At 37.7% G+C, this 24593-nt stretch overlaps 2 protein-coding genes across 2 annotated transcripts in view; both read right to left on the bottom strand.

The window, feature by feature from the left end:
* LOC136832599 (serine/threonine-protein phosphatase 6 regulatory ankyrin repeat subunit B-like) overlaps positions 1–24593 on the bottom strand; it is a 713268-nt gene that overhangs the window by 109679 nt on the left and 578996 nt on the right. The gene's annotated exons all lie outside the window — the stretch shown is intronic.
* On the bottom strand, positions 3783–9933 carry LOC136832914 (fibrous sheath CABYR-binding protein-like). The gene is made up of 2 exons (XM_067094572.1): positions 9927–9933; positions 3783–6280 (listed from the first exon to the last, which is right to left on the bottom strand). The coding sequence occupies exons 1-2, from the start codon at positions 9931–9933 to the stop codon at positions 3783–3785; spliced, it is 2505 nt and encodes an 834-aa protein (XP_066950673.1).

Here is a 24593-nt window from a genome sequence, read left to right as displayed (position 1 = left end):
ATCCTGAGAACGCTTAAAGAGCCGCAGAGGGCACTGTGTTAAAGGAACTGATGTGGAAGGGGGCAGACTTAGAAGTACCAAAATTGAGGCAGTGACGTGAGGTCACAAAAAGGGCATCTAGCTCCCTGTCTCACTGGCCTTGGTAAATAACTTTTGATTATTATCTATGTCTAGCTGTCTAAAAATTTTTCTACTCAAGTGCCTAAATTAAAGTACCCCCGGTTATGAATTGCATGGAATACTCATCCCTTAAATTTCCAGCAAGGATATTTACCGCAATTAACTCACCTGATACGCCACAGCAACGTGCACGTTACACTTCAAAAGCCGAATCGCGAACTTCCACGTTACAGTTAAGAAAAAATACTCTGTCAAAAACTTCCAATGCCATGAAACACGAGCGGTCTATCGCAAGAATCTAATTAAGTTAGAGAGAGAGAGAGAGAGAGAGAGAGAGAGAGAGAGTGTGGAATCTCGGTGTAGATGGTGTAGCACAAAATGAAGTGGGAAATCGAACCAATAAACGATACCTTCGACTACAGAGTTTATGAAGTTACCAGCAGACCTCGTTAGGGCAACTTCAAAGGCCGGGCCTTTAGCGCGCTCACAAAAATAGGAAGGAGAGAGAGAGAGAGAGAGAGAGAGAGAGAGAGAGAGAGAGAGAGAGAGAGAGAGAGCCAATTTCATGAAAACATATATTGAGCTTGGATAATTATGACTGATGGGGAGATCGGGTAAAGGAACCCCCACCCCCTCCAAAACGGTCGGAGGGATGTTGTTCAGAATAGAGAGGCAGGCGTTGGAAGTTGAGGGCGTGATTGGGAGGTTGGGTAAAGGCGTCTCTGGACGTCTCTTGGAATTTCCAAACACTATCGCTTAAATTCCAAAAAGTGGCATAGAGAAAGAAAAAAAAGAAAAAAAAAAAAGGGAGAGCCACCCCTCCTACCACTACCACCACCACCGCCACCGTCACCATCGCCACTTTTCCAGACCCGGACGCCATAAAACAACGTCTGAAGTGGACGTGAGCTGTCATCTCAGAGCCGACCCGCGCCTTCGATTAGTGAAAATGTTTCGAGGCTTTTCTTCTCTCAGCCTTCCGGAAATTTGAGGTGTTGCTGATATGCATATCGCAGGGCGAGGCAATTCCATCTTTTCCCGAAGGCTTTTTAAATCAAAACAAGCGATAAAAGGAATTCTGGGAGAGAGAGAGAGAGAGAGAGAGAGAGAGAGAGAGAGAGAGAGAGAGAGAGAGAGAAACACCAATATTTTCACGAATTCGGGTGTATTTATTTTTATTACTTATCTAAGCGAAGAGACAGGCAATTCAGCTTCAAAAGAAGTCGTTCACTAATAAATATACAGTATAGAAAATTAAAATACATTAAGATACCCTAGTCTGCTGAATTCTTATCCTTGAGGTAAAAGGGACTGAGGACTTATCAACCTCGGTTTACTCTCTCGCTTAAAATAAGAAATAAACTTTAAAAAATGTGAAGACTGAAAGACATTAAGAAAATTAAACCCACACCCTTCCTCCAGCTTTTTCTCCTCTCTAAACTGAGCGAAAAAAACTTAGCTATATCGAGAACACATTTCTGATTCGCCAAAACAATTCACTCAGTTCAGCAGGGTCATAAAACGCTCAAAGAAAGAAGGCAGTGAAGTTTGTGGCCCAGAAGTGAGTAAAGTTGGCGATAAACATTTAAGTCAATGATGAGAAATACAATGAACTTCTTCATACTTATACCTTATTGAACATTTTTATGAAGATCAAACCTTCAGGTGTTTCTCCCTAACGCACGGCTTTCGTAAGTCGGTCTAGCTTTAAAGACAAAGCGTTTTATATAAATAAAAATTAAGGAAATTGTAAATGGTCGAATCGTTACGCTCTCGGAGAATAACTGAAATGCCTTCAAAAGAATTAGCCACAAGGAACTTCACTGTTCCGCCAACTCCATTAACACACATTATTCAGTTTCCCTGGCTTCAATTTAACATCAAAACCTATTTCTGAATAAAATTCACTTTCAGTTTTCTCAGAGTGAAAATTCTCCAGATCTTCCTTCAGTCTGTAGTCTGAAGAGCGCATGGTTATTTCGTTTCTGTAGCCTTCATACTGTATCTCGTGCGGTTGTGTGAGCAATTAAATGCAACAAACACATATACACACAAACAAACACACAAGCACACGTACACGCCAGGAAAGAAGAAATCTCTGGCGTGCAAGGCCTTTTGCGGCATTCATTCCAAATTTGCCCTGTCAGGTCACTATAAAAGCTCGTTGCACTCAAATATACAGTAAAATGAGATGAAAAAACCTCTATACAAAGTTTTATTTGTAAAACTTCTAAATAAGAAGCCTCGCTGCATACTGGAGGTTTAACAGCAAAGAAGTCCTAGATAACTAGTGCAGCGGTGAGACACACCACGAAATAATAGTTAGAATTGCAAAAGCATGAGGATATTGTGCTAGAAAATACTAAAATACTTGGTGTAATCTTAGATTTAAAAATTCCAAAGTTAACTCAGTCTATAACTTCAGAGCGAAAAGAAGCCAGGGGAATCCATGTATACCAAGCTAAAATATCTAATATGAACACTATATGGAACGGTTAGTTGTCGACAGTAACGAAAGGCATCATATAAAGAGACTGTGACCTCACATGTTGAAAGGATGGCGGAGGTCTCTCAGCTCACAAAAGTAAATTTACATAGAAATGATCTGCACTTTAATTAATTTGGAGAAATATTGGTACTTCTGAGGAACTGTGCTCTATAGTAATAATAAAGGTCAATTTCATTAGAATGGTTGGAATACACTGTTAGTGAAATAGCAATTTCACAGCCCCACCCTAGTATTTTGGAATAATTACCAGAGTTTAATCAAGTTTGTTCCGTCATGTGAGTAGTGCATGGGCATGCCATTAAGACAATACTGGTTGTACAGCAAGGCCCTTATGCACAGAAAAGTGTAGAACATAGCACCACACTTACAATAATGGATTTGCTCTCTGCACTCAGAAGAGTGATGTCCCCCTTTGAGGCATATAAAGCAAAGATTCAGGTTTAAATAATCACTCTCATTGTTTATTATACATTGCATACATGTTGGATGTTTTGCTGCTACAGTGCTGAAGGTAACCTCAGCAGCCTTGGGTGGCACGATGACAAAAGTGACCATATGGGGGAGTGTGGTTCAAAGGGAAAGCATGAATTAGAAGTGCATACATAGTATGTTGTGTAAGCATGGGGCGTAGGCCATATTACTGACTTTCATACATATAGTCAAATGATTAGTCATAACCAACTTAAATTGCAAACTATTTGTGGCTCCGTATTAGAAAATTAATCTTATGAGCATGTGCCCCTCCTTTTTGACCATCATGGGACTGTAGATGCTATATTTATTATATCAACACTACAGTTTCTTGAGGTAAACAACATGTAACATCTAGGTAAGTAAGTATCTATGGCCATTTTATATTAGTTCCACAGACAACTCCAAGACAAGTAAAAGGCAAAGAGGAAGTCTCAGCAGGTGTTTAGGACAACACTGTAATCGCTTGTCGTCTGTGCAGCACTCCAGCAGGTTGGTCGCAATTGCCAAACTGTGCTCAGTGATCCAGAGACATGGGCCTCTCCCTTCAACCAACCAACCATCCAATTTATATATCACTCAAAATGGCGTCCCAATCTTGAATGTGACTCGAAAGATGGACTAGAAGCCACCTTTCATGGGAGCTCACCATCAAAAGTAGGGATGATTACTTTAGGTAGCTTCAAGGAAGGTGGGCCATGGTATGACTATGTTCTTCTGTTGTCAGTATTGTTCGCTGTATTGGAGGCCTTCTCCTCCAGGTGCTCTGTACTTGCTGGCTGTATTGGAGGCCTTTTCCTCCAGGTGCTCTGTACTTGCAGGCTGTATTGGAGGCCTTTTCCTCCAGGTGCTCTGCACTTGCTGGCTGTATTGGAGGCCTTTTCCCCCAGGTGCTCTGTACTTGCTGGCTGTATTGGGAGGCCTTTTCCTCCAGGTGCTCTGTACTTGCTGGCTGTATTGGAGGCCTTCTCCAGGTGCTCTGTACTTGCTGGCTGTATTGAGGCCTTCTCCTCCAGGTGCTCTGTAATTGCTGGCTGTAGGGAGGCCTTCTCCTCCAGGTGCTCTGTAGCCTACTTGCTGGCTGTATTGAAGGTCTTTTCCTCCAGGTGCTCTGTACTTGCTGGCTGTATTGGAGGCCTTTTCCTCCAGGTGCTCTGCACTTGCTGGCTGTATTGGAGGCCTTTTCCCCCAGGTGCTCTGTACTTGCAGGCTGTATTGGAGGCCTTTTCCTCCAGGTGCTCTGTACTTGCTGGCTGTATTGGAGGCCTTTTCCTCCAGGTGCTCTGTACTTGCAGGCTGTATTGGAGGCCTTTTTCCTCCAGGTGCTCTGCACTTGCAGGCTGTGGAGGCCTTTTCCTCCAGGTGCTCTGTACTTGCTGGCTGTATTGGAGGCCTTTTCCTCCAGGTGCTCTGCACTTGCAGGCTGTATTGGGAGGCCTTTTCCTCCAGGTGCTCTGTACTTGCAGGCTGTATTGGAGGCCTTTTCCTCCAGGTGCCTGTACTTGCTGGCTGTATTGGGAGGCCTTTTCCTCCAGGTGCTCTGTACTTGCAGGCTGTATTGGGAGGCCTTTTCCTCCAGGTGCTCTGCACTTGCAGGCTGTATTGGAGGCCTTTTCCCCCAGGTGCTCTGTACTTGCTGGCTGTATTGGAGGCCTTTTCCTCCAGGTGCTCTGTACTTGCAGGCTGTATTGGAGGCCTTTTCCTCCAGGTGCTCTGCACTTGCTGGCTGTATTGGAGGCCTTTTCCCCCAGGTGCTCTGTACTTGCTGGCTGTATTGGAGGCCTTTTCCTCCAGGTGCTCTGTACTTGCTGGCTGTATTGGAGGCCTTCTCCTCCAGGTGCTCTGTACTTGCTGGCTGTATTGAAGGTTTTTCCTCCAGGTGCTCTGTACTTGCAGGCCTTTGGAGGCCTTTTCCTCCAGGTGCTCTGCACTTGCAGGCTGTATTGGGAGGCCTTTTCCCCAGGTGCTCTGTACTTGCTGGCTGTATTGGAGGCCTTTTCCTCCAGGTGCTCTGTACTTGCAGGCTGTATTGGAGGCCTTTTCCTCCAGGCGCTCTGCACTTGCAGGCTGTATTGGAGGCCTTTTCCCCCAGGTGCTCTGTACTTGCTACTGTATTGGAGGCCTTTTCCTCCAGGTGCTCTGTACTTGCTGGCTGTATTGGAGGCCTTCTCCTCCAGGTGCTCTGTACTTGCTGGCTGTATTGAAGGTTTTTTCCTCCAGGTGCTCTGTACTTGCAGGCTGTATTGGAGGCCTTTTCCTCCAGGTGCTCTGTACTTGCTGGCTGTATTTTCCTCCAGGTGCTCTGTACTTGCTGGCTGTATTGGAGGCCTTCTCCTCCAGGTGCTCTGTAATTGAAGGTCTTTTCCTCCAGGTGCTCTGTACTTGCAGGCTGTATTGGAGGCCTTTTCCTCAGGTGCTCTGCACTTGCTGGCTGTATTGGGAGGCCTTTTTTCCTCCAGGTGCTCTGCACTTGCTGGCTGTATTGGGAGGCCTTCTCCTCCAGGTGCTCTGCACTTGCTGGCTGTATTGGAGGCCTTCTCCTCCAGGTGCTCTGTACTTGCTGGCTGTATTGAAGGTCTTTTCCTCCAGGTGCTCTGCACTTGCTGGCTGTATTGGAGGCCTTCTCCTCCAGGTGCTCTGTACTTGCTGGCTGTATTGAAGGTCTTTTCCTCCAGGTGCTTGTACTTGCAGGCTGTATTGGAAGGTGCTCTGTACTTGCTGGCTGTTTGGAGGCCTTCCCTCCAGGTGCTCTGTACTTGCTGGCTGTATTGAAGGTCTTTTCCTCCAGGTGCTCTGTACTTGCAGGCTGTATTGGAGGCCTTTTCTCCCAGGTGCTCTGCACTTGCTGGCTGTATTGAGGCCTTTTCTGCTCTGCACTTGCTGGCTGTATTGGAGGCCTTCTCCTCCAGGTGCTCTGCACTTGCTGGCTGTATTGGAGGCCTTCTCCTCCAGGTGCTCTGTGTTTAACTCTGCACTTGCTGGCTGTATTGGGAGGCCTTCTCCTCCAGGTGCTCTGTTTGAAGGTCTTTTCCTCCAGGTGCTCTGTACTTGCAGGCTGTATTGGAGGCCTTTTCCTCCAGGTGCTCTGCACTTGCTGGCTGTATTGGAGGCCTTTTCCTCCAGGTGCTCTGTACTTGCTGGCTGTATTGGAGGCCTTCTCCTCCAGGTGCTCTGTACTTGCTGGCGGTATTGGAGGCCTTTTCCGGGTGCTCTGTACGTGCTAGCTGTATTGGAAGCCTACTCCTCCAGGTGCTCTGTACTTGGTAGCTGTATTGGAAGCCTTCTCCTCCCAGTGCTCTGTACAGGTTCTACTGAAAATAAGTCGTCCAAAATACTAATGAAATTGGTAAATTCTTCCTGTTCAAGTGTTGGAAAGTATCCTTCAGCCCGCCACCCACGGGTTTCGATTGCTATGTCAAGATCATGAAAATGCATATCATCACCTTATCGGCAAATGCGTGTCCTTTTGAATCGTTCGGTGTTTATTCAAGTTCTTGTTTGGTTGATTCCTTCCGAATTCTCTCGAGCGAGAGGCTGCCATTTCCAGAACTGCATTTTGGCGTCGATTTACACAACGATTTCTCAAGGGATTTTTTCTCAGGTATAAACAAGGAAAACGAAGTAATCAACGGTCAATCCTACAAAGAACAGAAGGAAGGGGAAAAATGTGCGTATTTGCGTAACTCTGCGATTGATACGAGAGAGAGAGAGAGAGAGAAAACTAAAGTGAACGAAGATTTGGGAACAATCAGACTAAACGGAAATGACCGGTAATCATTGAAACAAACCACGTGTGAGCTCGGGATTTGGCTGTATCTTAATTTGGCGATACGCCAAAGTACGTTCAAGTTAAGGAAGGAATCGATAAAGGTTTGTATAAAGGGTGACTCACAGAACTCAATGAAAAAGTGCACGTGTGGATAAACTGCGGCAAGAAATATTAATTCAATGCGTATGGCAAATAAAGGTGCAATGCTGACTCCATTTAATGCCTAAAGTACACGGATAAAAGAAAACAGTTCTCAAGTTTCAACCAGGCTAAAAATACGAATAGGAAAGAACGAGAAAATAGTTGCGAATCCTAATACACAATTGAAGTTTTCCCGGACAAAACGAAATTACAAGAAGGGAAAAATATAGTGTGAACAAATAATGAAAATTTCCCAGGTAGTAAAAAAATCAGAAAATCAAGATAGAGCAGACCTTCTACCCAAAGAAAATTCAGTAAGTGCAACAATTCATTAAAGTGGGAAGAAATACACAAAATCGTTGAGCATATCACATATACATTCCGTAACCTGTGAAGGTCGTTTTATTTTCACCATAAACTTAAGACCTATTACCAGTGGAATAACACCTACCAAGGGGAACTAATTTGTAACCAGGGTAGCGGCAAAATTTCTCTAAACAAGTGCATTGCTATTAAAGAAAAATCATATATGATCTAACATGACCTATTTAGCCTTGCAAATCGTGGTGACACTCTATGACACATGTACAGAAATGTAATTTAACCTAACCAAAAACTATCAAAATTGTGCTTACACTAAGATACACGTACGGTACAAATGTTGGCTGGCTTAAGATGTGCAGGAAAACTGTGCTGTAACGCAAAACATTCAAATGCAGCAACACGGCATTATATTACAACTATTCACGGCCATAAATTATGACTCTCAAGCTAAGGCACTTCTTAGCCTACCAGTTCCTCTTTCAGAGTTGGTTCTTGATCCTTTCCTACGTTTCATTCCTGGTTTCCATAGTTAGTTCATGACTCTTTCGTATCTCTGGCCCACCACGAATTGTCTCATCGAATATAATATAAATAATACAAAAAGTATACTTAATAATATACCCTTTATATCATTAAATCAACAGCTCCCATTCTTCCACTATCCATTTAGCATTCGCTTTTCCAGATTTCTGGTCTCCATTTACCGACAAAATCTCACTTTTTCATATTTACTTTCAACTTTCTACCCTTGCTAACTGTTTCAAGCTCTTTTACTTGTTCTGCTACATTACTTCGTCCACAAACACACACACACACACATATATATACAGTATATGCATATATATATATATATATATATATATATATATATATATATATATATATATATATATATATATATATATATATATATAAACAAATTACAAAAGATTCATGAGATACATAACTATTTTCTTCCGGTACTTAGCAAGTCTTTTGAGAGGAGCATGTGAATGCCAACTGGTTCTCCACCCTGGACGCGACCCATCATTTCTTTATCAGAGATTTAGAAAAAATTATACTAAACAGCAATGTTCTTGAAAGCAGAACTACTGTTGTTAATTGTATTTACTAAATCCAAAGATCACAACACTGCTTGAAGAATGCGGTCATGATTAAGCTACAGTTTATACTGAAGTGAACAGCTTAATCACAACTGATCTTCAGAAAACACGTTGTAAATAATGCTTTTCTTTTTCATCTCAGCTTTTCTTGAAATGATTTCTGGCTCTCTCTGCTTTTTACACTTAAATCTATTATCTGAGACGAAGTGCTAACATAACACCCTACAAAACCTCATAGCCGGTAGAACGCAAAGAAAATAAAGCTTTGAAAATAGTGGGAAAAAATACGCGGCAACATCTCTAGAGAGACAGATGGTGCAAAATGCCCAGTTAGTCGTTTGGAAACAGCAGAGAAAATCCAGTACTATATTTTGCCATTAAAACCAGATCCAGCGATTCATTTCTTAAAAAAATAAATAAATCTAGGTCGTAAGATAAACGATTCATAAAATAAAATGTGTTTAAATCTACGGAGGAAATCCGGTTTGTTTGAAACAGCAAAATTAATTAGATCACTCGATGATATTTAAGCCAAAGTTGATCGTGGAGTGTTTTCAAAAAAAAAAAAAAAAAAATACATAATTCTAAGGCAAGCTGATAAACACATCTACAAAGACGGCCATAAAACTTTTCTAGGAAATGAAACTAAGCAGCGATGAATGAAAGCGAAAATCGAACGTACAATGTACAATATGATGTGAGTCAAGTTTTGACAATTACTGGAAACTTTTTAAATTATTTTTATCAGAAGAAGCATCTCTTATACATAATTCACTCTAACATGTTAGAGTCTTGCATTTTAAACCAACGTAGACGAAACGCTGTCTTATAAAATACGGTAAAAAATGCATCTATTCAGCCAAAGAGAAATGTGAAATAAATTACAAAGTATCCCAAAAGTAAATATCTATAAATAGCTGTGGCAAAAAAAATTAAAAAGTAACGGAAATTTCATCATAGCAGAGAATAAAAAAAATCACTCTCCCATTACACAGACAAATAAAGACAACTTAAATAATATTGATAAAAATAGAAGTACAAAAAAAAAAAAAAAAAAAAAAAAAGGTCCAGGGAATCTGGGCCGTTTCGGTCTTTAGAGTTCCAACTAGACGGAGTGGTATTGGATAAAAGCCCCCACCATTCGCCTGCCTATCGAGTGTCATGTTAAGCCTTCTTAAAGTATCAGGAATTTCAAAACTGACTATTTTGGTCACAAATAAGGAGATAGGGTATAAGAACCATTGGTGTCAATACTTTGCAAGTCAAAGGGATCTATATTTGTGGAGTAAGACCTCAAAAAAAAGTACATAGAATTTAATTTACCTATTATTTATTCATCTATCAAGTTGCCATTCTGTCTGTTTATTTGTTGTTTGTCAAGAGAACAGGTGTAAATAGTAGTCAGTAGTCACGTAAATATAAGGCACTACAGTAAAGGAGGCATAATCACTGCTTTGTACAGAACTACAGAACTGTTCTTTGATCTCACCTGACATGCTACTAAAAAAACCTTTGAAGTTCTAGCTTTCTGAGAAAATATTACGTAGAAGAGGTTATATTTTGAAGTAATGGGAGATTTTGTTACATAATTCGCCCATTAGTTTATGAAATGCACAATTTATAAAATAAAAGCATACCCCAGAAAAACTTTCGAAAAATTAGGCAAAGGAAATGACTGACAACTGCATGTGAACTTTTCAAAGGCCGTAAAAGTGGAAGGAATTATAAATTTCATCGGACGAAATACGAACTTCCAGACTCTCCGAATAAACCTACCGGAGAACTCCAGGTGAAAACAATTGCTTTAGGACTCAGGTTGAAGCTTGATTAAGTTGTAAAAAGAAGGATTGGGGCGTAAACCTTCCAGCTGAAGAAGTCTCCTCCTTGATTTTCGCGAGCAAACACTTTTCTATTTTCTCTACTCTTGTCGTGTGCTGGAGTGCTAGCTGGGGTTATGAAGAAAGCGGGTAAAGCAAGGCTACTACATAAAAGAGAAACAGAAAGTTATCGAGTAACTCTGACAAAATACTGAATCCCCTAAAAACAGGTTTGAAATGGATTAAACTAGCAATGTTACTTATGAAGAATTGACATTTATCAGAAATACTTTAACTCTATCATATTTCCTCTTTTAACAGCAAAGTATTAACACTGTGCCTCTTTCTTATGAAGGAAAACAATTTTATATCAAAACGAATGAGAAATTCCAAATAGCGATCATTAAGAATTATATTTCACTGGACTGCACACAGGAGGTATGGACGCAGGAATTTTAGAGAAATCTAATACCCTTTTTGGCACCACGTGAAACAATACAGAGCTGAGCTAAACTTATAGCTTTTTTGAGAATTTTTTCTAAAATGCTTGAAAACAGCGATGAGAACTTCCTGATATGTTTTTTAAAAATCTTGCTCTACCCCTATATCAAACGGACTTACAATATAAGTGAATGTATGTATAGGTATAAAAAATAACCAGAAGAAAGTCATATTATAAACATGTGTAACTATCTATCTATCTGTAAAGATAACAATACCAACAATAATTAAAAATATTTCGAATATTAAGAAATTAAAAATAATCTAGCTACTTATTAAACAATCCGTTCGCAAAACATCTGTCAAAACAATAATGAAATGAACCGTTCAGAGATCCTGACTAAGGATTAAGCTAAATAGAAGGATGACGATGAAGAATGAGTCACAGAAAATTCCAGTTTAGGGAAGAATCAATACCGAAATAATGTTTAGAAGCAAAGCACAATGGAGAAATATTGCAAGGCGTATTTCTAGGGCAATGATGACTCGTTTATAAAACATGTTTTGAAAACGAAGAGGTTAGCCTTAATGTATTCTTAGGTATACTGGCCCTCACCTACGACCTATTCGACAAACGTACACTAACGGAGGACAGAATTGGCCAGAAAATTACTAGTCCACAAGAAACACTTTGCAAACTCACGATGCCTATATTAGATAATATTGCAAAAACGTTTCTCAATGAAGACTCGTTTAAAAATAAAGACAAAATCTACCAAGGAAAGATTTTGTCTTTAAAACGCAGTTATGAGGTTATATATATAATGTTTTATATATATATATATATATATATATATATATATATATATATATATATATATATATACATTAGGTATACTTTGGCCTCCAGACATACAATCATATCCTAGTCTCAGAGACCATAAGTGCTATGACCCAATTGTTTGATTCTATAACAGTGAAAAGACATTCTTACCAGATCTTGGGCTTAAGTAATGAACTCGAACTTGGCAGGACAAACAAAACCATTGGCATATTTCTGAGAACCTAAAGTGTTATTCTTTGCTTTTCTATGTACTCAGAAGAGTCGGTTTTGTGTTCTGATAAAAGCTGAAGAGGCAAAATCTCCAAAACTGGGAATGAATGTCACTTCAAATTACACTTACTAGTTGAGTAATAATTAATTCAATATGCAACGCTTTGTAATTACTTTTAAATTTCTTAAATTCTACTCAAGTCAAGATTTCGTTTTCTCATTGTATCGTGAAATGAAAAGCATACTATGTACATAATGACTCATTTAATATTTACTTCCATTTTATATACTTCTATACTGCAATTATCTTCGAACTAGATCTACTGTTTACAAATATTACTTTTGAGAATATTAGGAATGACATTTTAATACACCTCGATTCACAAACGTGCGATTCCACAAAATTCTTTTTAACACAAGGTACTGGATGTCATCAATAAAAAGAAAAGGAATAACGTCAGCAATAAAATTCAGAGAGAAACCAAGATAATCGTAAAAGGAAAAAGGAGCAAAGAAGATGGTAAAAAAAAAAATCTTAAAAGCAGCTTGAAGAAATCCCTTCTAAAAGGCAAAAGATCTCAAAATGAAGAAAAACCAAGAATGACTCTTGTTTTGCGTACTTCGCGATCATTAGCATGCGTAATTCTCCCGAGCCCTGTAATTGGTTTGTCTCTGGACGTGGCTGATTACAGAGCAAAAGCGTGCTTAGGTACAGCAGTGGATAGAACGCCAGAATAAACGTGGTCATGGGAGAAGGATTATCTTAACACTGCCCAAAGTAAGGAAGACGAATCTCATAATCTCGTTCTGATATTTTCAGGAAGAGTTTCTTCGACAACTTAGTTTTTAATTATCATTAACTTCTTGTTCATATAAATTCAGGTTATTTTTAATTTATTGAAAAAAGGAAAGAATAGGATGAAAATCTGTGTAACGTACGGTGTGAAATGGAGAAAACGAAAAAATATAAACGAGAATATAAAGAAGGGTAAGATGAAATGAGGAATTATGCTGATAATACCTAGCTGTGAGAGACGAATATCAAGAGTGATATTAACGAAAAAGTTCTAAAGCTCAAGATTATTAGCCAACTGACATAACAGTGACTGATAGCAGCAGGAAACCATAGAAAAAGAGATGAAATTACAATAGTAATCACGAAGATAAAAAGAAATCACAGAAATAAAACGAGAGACGAAAAATGATGCAAAAGAAGTCAAGAAAACGATAGGAAGAGTGACCAATTAAAAAGTGTAATTCTCGAAGAAATCACTAAAAAAAGAAAAATGAATGGCAACTATAGAACTGATACAAGATACAGAAAGGGAAGGAGATCCCTGAAGAAAGGAAGATAATAAAGAGGAAACCAGTACGTAAACTGAAAAGGATTCACAGAGCAATATTTAGGGGAAACGACCCATCTGAACTTTATCACGCCCACGACCGAAATTGACGTTTTATTTCTGCTACAATGACAAAGAACACTGAGGGAAAAAAATTCAGGCTGGGGATGCACGGGTCAAATATTTGTGTTACGACAGTGTACAACAGTGTGTGGAATTTAAACATCCACCTCCTACGGCCTCTGTTTATCACGATAGGGCATTTGATAGCATCCAAATACAAATATTATGGGAGGTCTTGCGTTACGATTGTCTTGTTGTTAAATATGTAAAGTAGTGAAATTACTCCTGCTCAAAAGTAGAAACAAAGTTAATGTTGATCGAGCCTTTGCAAGTGCTATAGGGCAATGTTATTGTACCTTTGCTGTTTGCCCTTCTCACGGACTGTTTATTGAAAATAAGCAGTTTAAAATGGAAGAGAATGTTTAAATTGGACTAACGATAGAAATTTGAATCTTACAATGCCAAGATGATTTTGTTTCAAGCAGGAAAGCTCCCCAAGAAAACAAGAAGCATTGAGGACAAGGTATGCACTATGGAATGAAATGAGTATAGAAATAATGAGGCTGAATCGTTCATATATTTAAAAACGATAAATAAAATATGAGACTTGATAAAACACTAAAAAGGTACGTCAAACAAACGAAAGAGGGAATAAGATGTGGAAATCAAACAGATGGTAACTGCGTGTAAAAATAAGATCATGCATGCCATTACAATATAATTATAGCTAAAATATTTTGAAAAATATGAAAATAAAGTTTTAAGAAGAAAATACTAGGGATCATAACGCACGATAAAGTGAATACTGCTATCATGAGGGTAATTATGGGAGTTCCATTTGCAGAGGAGATATGGTGAAAGCGAGATGGAGATGGCTTGGGCATGTCCTTCTCGCTACCCAGGGAGAATAGGACAGTGCAAGAGAGTGTCAGCTGGACGAGTGTGGAAGAAGAGTTTGGAAGACCAAGACCTATTTGGACGACAACTATTAGACTGGAAACTGGAAATGAGTGGAGGATAAAGCACTGGCAAGGCATCAGCGGATTTTCACGGTCCTTTTGCAGTGAACGCTGCTGGAAGGGATGGTGATTGCAATATTAGAACAAAGGAATTAGCGTCACTGACATCATGTAAAAAAGCTAAAACAAAATAAGAACAACATCAGAGGACAAATGCAAGAAAGTTGTATGTTCATGTCACCGAAAACGAAACAGTTTGATTTAAAAATTTAGATAATACACAAAAAGGCATAGAACTTTCCATCCTGGAGCTAACTGGATGACTCAAACTCACGACCTACACACAAACTAATAATTGTGGCATGACGAACTTGACTTGAGAAACAACAATGACAAGAAAACATATGTCAGCTTCTGGCTAAGTTCAATTTCTGTGCTAGAACACAAACTATACCCTGCAATTTATTTTTCAGTTTCTTCCAGTTTGGAGTTGTCAGCTTTAGGCAAACAGGAAAGCCAGACTCTGCCATGCTCACAAGTTTCCTGTAAACATAAACCACTTAAAATTCTTATGACTAATAATGAATGAAAATGAGTTTCGGGATGACATCACTGAAATGATCGACCTTCCCATAATGAAGTTATATATTTTAATATTTAACGCTCTCTGATTTCCGTTTAAGCATCAAATGATGACCTTTTTTTATACTTCAAAATTTAATGATTCGCATATTAGGTGAATAATGAGTTGGCTAATGAATGCTTGCTTAATGAATCATTTATAAAGCAATTATCTTCCAGCCAGATGATACAAAATTCATTACTCGATTATTTACATTACTCGTGATGCAGGCGTTTGAACTGACTAAAACTCTACTTGTTTATATTTATTAGCGTCCATCGATTTTTTATGATGTAATAGTCTTATCTAGACTCTCGTGGAAATAAACAGCAAAGGTATCAAAAATAGGAAACCTCATCATTTACTTTATTTAGACAAACTTAATGTAGCATGAAGAGTAACGGCAGCAGAAATAAAACAGCTGTGAGGAGCAAATGGTCTTGCTGAAGGATCTGCTTTTGAAAATGGTAGACTCGAAATGGAGTTAGAGTGTGCCTGAAAGCAAGCAAGATTCATGTCCAAAATGCACAGAGATTATTAGAATGGCTAATTCTCCGCCCATGTAAATGGTTCTCTCTCTTGTGGTTAATTGCAGAACCGAGGCGTATTTTTCGAGGGCGCCAGATAAAACACAGTCGTGACAGAATGATTCTCTAATTAAAAGAACGAATTTTAGCCTCTATTTTGGTGGTGCATTTTCATTTCTTATCATTTCATTCAACTGCTTTTAACCAGTCCTCTCAATTTTCTAATAGTTTGACTGAAAGACTACAAAAGACAATAATGAAGATTAACTGATTTATTGGTTAATTAAACTGGCACCACGCTAAGATGGATTTAAATTAAAATCGGAAGAGAAGCGTACGTAAATAAAAAACTTACGAACGTTTATGTGTCGATAGCCCACTCTGGACGCCCATACTATCATCATATATATATATATATATATATATATATATATATATATATATATATATATATATATATATATATATATATATATATATATATATATATATATATATATATATATATTTTAGACAAATTAAGAGGAAATTACTGGTACACCATAAAAAGGACACTGAATAGTAAATCTTATACAGTTCTGGATACATCGATGAGTCAACAAAACCTTTCTCTGTGTAAATGGATTGATTAATAATTACACATTTCTTACTGCTATAAATTCAGTCCTAGCAAACTTATGGATACCGTGGGGAGTAAGGCTTACTATAATTCTCACAAGAAGAAGGGGTCTCTCTTATAATTTTCTAGCGAGGGTACAGACATTTCAGGACATTCTGGCAGAGTGAAGCGCTGGTCTTAATTATTTCTATGTGCAGAGAAAGCCGGTGTTAGCCCCTTCAGTGAAAAGCAGTTTTAGCGTATGGCCTAGTACACAGACGTATCAGCCTTGCATTATTTCTGAATACCGTGCCTTGATAAGAGTGTAATACATGTATTCTTGAGTAAAGTTATTGATATTCTCACTAAGATGAGCACCAAAAGGAGCCAGCTCTAGAGTATTCTTCAGGTACAACAAACAGTAAGTTGTAGCGTTTGTAGAAGCAGTGAATAGCCAGTAAAGTATTTCTGGGTCTAATAAACAGCCCGTATTATATTTATGAGCATCACGAAAGGTTACCAGTAGCGTTTTTCTGAGAACGGTGGCTAGCCTAGGGTTATCAAGAAGGATTAGCTGTAAAATATTTCTCTAAACAGTAGCGTCAGGAACATACTCCAGCGTATAAGAAATATGGTCGTACCATATTTAACGGCATAATGAAGGGTTACCGTTATAATGTTTCTAGAAACAGTAAAGTCCCATTGTTGTGTACAGGGAACAGAAAGTCTTAGTTTATTTCTACGTAAAGGAGCGTCATTTTTGTAAGCTTTCTGGATGCAGTGAATGGTCTGACTCAGTGCATTTCTGGGCACAGTAAGAGTCAAAAGACATAACTGGAGACACCCAAGAAAAAAAAAAAAGTCTGTCTTCTGGGTATACAAAATCCAAGACGATAGAATATGGACAATCCTCCACAGCATGGACAGGAAGAAGTGTGTAAATGCAACGATGTAATAAATGTCTATCTAGTTATCGCTTCATTTTAATATTCAAAGCTCTCAGACTGCTTTTAAAACTCATAATCAATTTAGGCAATGAAAATCTACTTTCTATCCGATTGTGCGTCTAGTAGGCCGCATATTAAGCGCTTAATGATTTACACTATAATCATATTCCAATACCTTGTTTATATTTCTTCTTAGAACATTAGACTTTATATGGTACCACATCCTTACTCACAAACATGTGACTCAGCGAAAAACAAAAAGAAGTAATTGGGTAACATCACTGAACAAGTAATCAGAAAAACCCTACAAGTAATTTCAAGGGAAAACCAATATGAAATGGAAGGCAGCATATAAGGATGGAAGGGCGGAGATCCTGCTGAGGAAATCCTCTTTCATAAAGCGAAGGGTTCTTAGAATGAAGAAGACTCGTCTTCCTCCAAGCACGATTCTTGTTTTGGGTACTTATAGATCATTAGCATATATAATTCCCCCAGACCAGTAATTGGTTTATCTCTTGACGTGGCTAATTACAGAGCCAAGGCATACATACGCAAGGCGGTGGACCCAACGCCAGAATAAACATAATCATGGACGAAAGATTCGCTAATCACCAAAAGTAAGAGACGAAATTTTTAAGTCCCAAAGAAATTCCTAAGTCTTAGTTTCACACGTCTGCGCACGCGCAAGTCCTTTCGCCGATGCGTTTCGTTAGTAACTGTTAGGTTTCGTGATAATTATGCAGTTTACGTTCAGGTCAACGGAGTTCGCTCGTATTTTTAATTTTCCCATTCTTTAAAAGGAAAATACGCGAAGACAGAGGGTACCGCTGAGGTGAATTTCAATTTGAAGTGAATACAACGCGACAATATTATGGAGTCGAAATTGATTGAAAAGATGCGAAATTAAATGGCGCCTGGAAAGAGAATGAATATCCCTTGCACTTCACTGTAAAAATGCGAATGATGAAAGATAAATTTAAACGAGGGAATGTCTTAAAAAGGATGGAGTAATGTACGACGAGAACAATTACTTCAGATGACAAAAGAGAATCGACGAAAAAGATGATATAGAAAATTACGAGACCTGGAACGTTGGAAAGCTTTTGAATAAACAGTAATAGACAACAATACAAATCCTTGAAAGGAGTCAATAATATTAATATACGAGTACAGATGATGAGTACTGGAAAGTGTCGGAAATTCTGATAGGTAATTCTGAAAATTGAAAATAAAAATAGTGTCAAAAAGTGTTGCTAAATATTATGAGAAAATATGAAATGCTCCCCAGAAACCCTTCCTTTTAGAAAACAAAGCAAAAAAGGAACGAGAGAGCAATTAAAACGTGAGATACTGAATGCAGCCATCGTCAGAAGAAAATTCAGAGGAAAATGTTTAAAGAATCTAGTAAATGACGTAGGAAGGGAAGGAAAAGCAGGATGAAAAAGAACGAAATGAAAAGGGAAGTAAAACAAAAATATCAAAGGATTCTCAGACCAAAAGTTCAAGAGAAGGAAAAGACCTCATAATTGTACCATATCCACCACCCACATGATGCCTCGTATATGCTAAATTATTGAGGATGAACGAACAATTCAATCGAAAATACCATAAAAATCGTATACCTATAGGTGCGTGTGAACGAAAATCGGATGACTTAAAATTAGTATGTAAAAAGATATTCATAAAAATTTTACTAACTCAAAATTTGAATAGAACCTTTATCTTATCTGAACAGCACAGAACTCAATTACAACATGAATACAGGTATGTTTCGAATTTGTATGAACTGCAATTTATAATTTTGAATATAGGTTGATATTAGCAAGAGAAACTAAAATTCTGAAGAACATAAGAGACGCTTCTACCATCAGTCCTATTATTATTTATTCTTAGTTTCTCGACCCTTATTAACTCATTTACAAGGTCTGCTGGCAATTAAAATAAATAACTCTCAGGGATGAAGCTGCAAGCCCTACTGACGGTCACAGTGGGTAATGCGGTTAATGTTTTTATTTCAACGCAATGTGAAAGAGAAAGAATTTCATAGGCTGATTGTATATTGTGGAACCTAAATATTCTACAGATTAAGAAAACTCACTTTGAAAACATCTAAAACAGGTTTTATCCTAGAAGCCATTTAAGACAACCTCATGGCCTACGTGGCACAGTTGATTATATTCAAATTAACATTATATCCTCAGGTAAAGAAAGAAAGAGACAAGAGTAAGAGAACTGAGTTGAATTAACAGAAAAACTAAATTTCTTTAAACCTATCGACCATTTTACCTAGGTGAAGTTTCATGTTCGCACCATTATTATTATTATATTAGTATTATTATTATTATTATTATTCTGATAAACGTTATAGCTACATCAACACTGCTGAATTTACATAGACCCAAGACACGGTTCTTCCAAGCAAGTCACCTGAGCCGTATGTATGTAGCAACAAACCTCCATCTCTGACGTAAAAGTCGTCCATTCAGCGTCTGTCCAATCAACGGCTAGATCGCTGCCCTTCACCCCTGCCTTAGTCTTGCATAATTCCCCTGAGTTAAACATCGAAAATCACTAACCATCTCTCCCCTTCCCCCCTTTAAGATGTAAAAAGGTACCTTCATGAAGCGTCTCGTTTATGCATAGTTGGAAACATTGAGTACACATACTTTGGAATTTGCTTTGCACATTCCTTATGAAGAAAAATGCATCACTGATACATAAAATCACCGGTAATGATGCCGCTGTAACATTCAACAAAATTTTCTGAAAAGAAAGTTTCCTTCCCAGTGATGATGATCATTATGGCAAATAGTATCATTCAAATTAACAAACGTTCAATTAGAACAGGTCATTGACTTACATTGCAAATTACCACCGAACACGACCTTACTTGAGGACAAGAGATAGGGAAGAGGCGAAAATAAAAAGTTGTTAGGTGATTTTACAAACTAAAATTGCACATCACAGAAAGAATAAGGTTATGGTTCAGTTGCTTTTCAGTTATTCTTACAACTATCAATATCACCGTCAGAAAGACTATTCCAGTTTTGGAGCGAAAGGAACACAAGACTTCTGGAGCTTGGTAGTTAGGCAACACGGCATCTTAGGAGATGTGGATAATGATGTTCCTTTGTTTAGAACAAACTCAAACTATAATCTTCATAGCAATAATAAAAAACTTCCCTCTCCTTACTTATAATGACTTTGAAAGGAGAGGAGCCTCACTGGAGACTCATTCTCTCGATCTGCATCTCAGAGACATAAATTCCTAGCCATCGGCTCCTAACATTCTGGATCATTCAAGAAATATGAGACTCATAACTTCAAACTTTCGTCCGTAAAATTGACCATGAATTGATTACAACTATTATAATTCCATTCCTTGCTGTCAAAGAGCATAAGCCACTGATAAAACGAAGACGAGATTTCAATTGTGAAAAAGACCTTCAAATAATAATTAATACAAATGTTACTTCTTTCGAATGATTACCATATGCTTTGGAAGCTTGAGTTACAAGTCAATGGTCCCTGTGGGCTTATTCAATATGAACAGGGTTCATCTCCTGAATAATAATAATAATAATAATAATAATAATAATAATAATAATAATAATAATAATAATAATTATTATTATTATTATTATTATTATTATTATAAAATGATCAGGTTCCGAAAAAACATTTTTCGAGGACACTAAAGTAAAAACAATACATCTGAACTTATATTATACCCACCAAAATCACTTTCGGACGGGGACCCCCAAATACAGTTCCCTATAAATAATTAAATGAAAGTCTGAGGATCAGGCCACCATTGAAAAGATCAAACAATCCCCAATGCAGATTTATCTTAATATTTACCTTCCTCTGATTTCCGTTTAAACTTCAAACTGTAATCCATTTTATACTTGAGAGTTTCATGATTCGCGCATTAGGTGAATAATGAGCTGGCTAATGAATGCATGCTTAATGAATCATTTGTAAAGCAATTATCTTCCAGCCAGATGATACATAATTCGATCAGTTATACTATTCGTAATAAAAGCGCCTGAACCCGTTTCTTATAATAATTCATTCAGGCGCTACTTTTCTTCGATATTACTTTCTATATTATTTTCTGTTTAATTTACAGACCTTCATTGAAAACGAAGAGATAATTATTCGTCTTAAATCTATTTCAGACAGCCTATGCATAACAGAGAGAGAGAGAGAGAGAGAGAGAGAGAGAGAGAGAGAGAGAGAGACTGGTCGTTCGGGGGTAAACATTATTGTACTATATATACAACTATGATTCTTGTTATAGACACGGTCACCTGTTAAAAATGCTAAATCTTCCTGCTCTGTAATTATTTATTTCTCATGTGGCTAAACAAGCTTTGCGACGACGCCAGAGTAAATACGATCATTAAAGAATAAATTGTTCTTTGCCTATAGTCGGGGGAAGAGAAGCTTATCTTCTTAGGCACAGTCACATCTCATAAGGGAGAAATTTAGTTAGGGATACATTTTGAGACAAATGGCCAATTCACCCCCCCTCTCTCTCTCTCTCTCTCTCTCTCTCTCTCTCTCTCTCTCTCTCTCTCTCTCTCTCTCTCTCTCTCTCTTTTGTAATAAATTGAAAGCAAAGTGGAGGGGCTAAAATTCACAGACTGAGTGATAAGAATCTTAACTGACTTCGCAATGGAGGAAAGAGATATAAATTAGAGAGAAAAATAAATTAGATTAAAAAAAATAAAAATTTGATGGGGTACCTAACGAATAAAAGCATGAAAACATTATTATGTGTATGTATATATATATATATATATATATATATATATATATATATATATATATATATATATATATATATATATATATATATATATATACATACACATACATAAACACAAATTTTTTCCGGAAGTTAAACGACCGGAAATAAATAAATTTTTATTTTAATATCTCGCTCCCTCTAATTTCCGTTTAAACACCGAATAATCAGTTCGTGTAATGATAACTTTACTTTATAGTCGAACTTTTAATGATATTCATGTTAACAGCATAATGAGTTGGTTAATGAACGTTTGCTTAATGAACAATTTAAATTAAAATTATCTTCGTGTCAAGTGACTAACTTTATTACGTGTATATATTGGTCTTTACCGATAGGCCTTCAGTGTTATATGGAGGGGCTCCAGACATATGTTTACCTTTCAATTGATGAATAACATACTGAATAACACTGACTTTTACACATACTGAAAACACTGACATTTACACATACTGAATAACACTGACATTTACACATATTGAATAACACTGACTTACATATATTGAATAACACTGACATTTAAACATACTGAATAGCACTGATATTTACGCATACTGAATAACACTGACATTTATACATACTGAATAATACTGCCATTTACACATACTGAATAACACTGACATTTACACACTGAATAACACGACATCTATACATACTGAATAACACTGACATTTACGCACTGAATAACACTGACATTTATACATACTGAATAACACTGACATTTCTACATACCGAATAACAATGACATTTATACATACTGAATAACACTGACATTTATGAATAACACTGACATTTACACACACACTGAATAACACTGATATTTATGAATAACACTAACATTTACACACACACTGAATAATACTGACATTTATACATACCGAATAACAATGACATTTATACATACTGAATAACACTGACATTTATGAATAACACTGACATTTACACACACACACTGAATAACACTGACATTTATGAATAACACTGACATTTACACACACTGAATAACACTGACATTTATACATACTGAATAACTGACATTTACACATACTAAAAAATATTGAAATTTAAACATAATGAATAATACTGACTTTAACACATACTGTATCACTTGTGTCCCACAGGTTATCTTGAGGATTTCTGAACATTAACCCACGTCACAGGACAGTACGTAAGCATAAGCAATATTTCTGTTAGGGCTGAGTCTTGAAGAGTAAGAATGTGGTTGCGACAGAGAACTTCATGAAAACCCATACTACTAACGCTTGAGAGAATTCGTTGCCACATTGCCATTACTGTTACCTCCACCGTGTACCTGCAATCCCTGCCGAAGCTGTTTTATATAGTATCTCTCTCAAAGTACTAAGCCGCTTCTCGTTCAAGTGAGAGAATGCATATTAAGTAATTTTCAGTTCAATAATTTTTAACTGTGAATGCTGACATTTTCTGAAAATGGCTTTCATCTCCTTTCCTTTTAGAGAGTTCGCGGATGATACTGCTCTTAATCATTTTAAACTGTAGTCAATAGATATTACTTCTCTTTGCTGTGAAGAGTCAGTATCTAATTTTATTTTGAGAAGTATGTCATGGTCTCACTTCATTTTGAAAAGTTGTGTAAAATTGGCCAGCGTCACTCTTGGTTCTGAGGAGTTAGTCTGTGCCTTTCCTCACTTCATTAAGAAATTCAGCAGTATCTCTCTCTCTCTCTCTCTCTCTCTCTCTCTCTCTCTCTCTCTCTCTCTCTCTCTCTCTTTCTGTGTGTGTGTGTGTGTATGTGTGTTGTGAAGAGAAACTCACTCTCTCTCTTCGCTGTGAAATTCAATACCTCATTTTGCTGTGAGGAATATGACAGTATTTCATTTAACTGTAAAGTCAGTCAGTACTTCTCTTATCTTTTAGGGAGAGTCTGTGTCTCTCTTTATTCTGAAGAGTCAGTCAGCACCTCCCCTTTGCTGTGGAAAGCCTGTATCCCACTCAGTACCTCTCCTTTCATTTATGAAGCCAGTCAGGACCCTAACTTTGCTGTGAAGAGTTGGTCAGTGCTATACTTTGCTGCGAAGACCAAATCGGTACTTCACCAAGCTAATAGTACCTCTCTATGTGAAGTCAGACATCGGTGAAGACTTATAGCCATCTCCACGAATATGAAGGTTTCATTATTCCTGGGAACCTCTAGCTATAATTAAAAAAAATCGGATACACTGTTCATCTCTATGTTGCTAGGGCATGATAATGAAGTCTTCAGATTCGTTGACTGTGGCTTCAGTCATTATCTAACATCTCTGTGAAGTCAGGACCTTACTCTTCTGTGAAGGCCCAAATCAATACCTCGACAAATCGAGAGAAGTGAGTCTGTACTTATATCTCTTCGCTGCCAAGTCAGTCTGTACCTCCCATTGCCCAGACGAGTGTCAGTCAGTCTGTACTTCTCTCTGATGTGAAGCTATTTACTAGTCAAAATATATAATATGAGGAAGTCCGAGGTTTAACTGGCATTAAAGTAATAAAATTGTCCAAGGTTTAAACGGTCGTGATATGAGTGGCAGGATGCTCATAAACGTATCATTTTAATATCCGACCCTTCCTCTGATTACCTTTGAAACATCAAATAATCATTTCGTGTAATGACGGCCCTTTTTTTTAACGTCAGCGTTTAATGGTCTGCATATTATGGGCATGATGCCTCAGCTAATGAATATTTGCTCGATGAATAATTTGTATCGTAATTATCCTCGAGTTGGATGATAACTACCTCGGTAATTTATGATGCTCGTTAGGAAAACCTTTTATATTACGTGATGCTGCGGCTTTGATCTTGACCTTTTACTTTTATAGGAGGAAGAAATATCAGTTTGTAGACGCAAGGGCCAGCAGTGCCAACCGGAACTCACCCCCCCCACCTCAACCCCTAACAACCTCCGTGCAAATATTCAACCGTAAAAAGTAAACTGCAGGTATTAGGCGTTCTTATTACC

The sequence above is a fragment of the Macrobrachium rosenbergii genome, chromosome 50, assembly GCF_040412425.1.
Source record: "Macrobrachium rosenbergii isolate ZJJX-2024 chromosome 50, ASM4041242v1, whole genome shotgun sequence".
Taxonomy (NCBI): domain Eukaryota; kingdom Metazoa; phylum Arthropoda; class Malacostraca; order Decapoda; family Palaemonidae; genus Macrobrachium; species Macrobrachium rosenbergii.
This window is presented reverse-complemented; position numbering and strand designations above follow the sequence as displayed.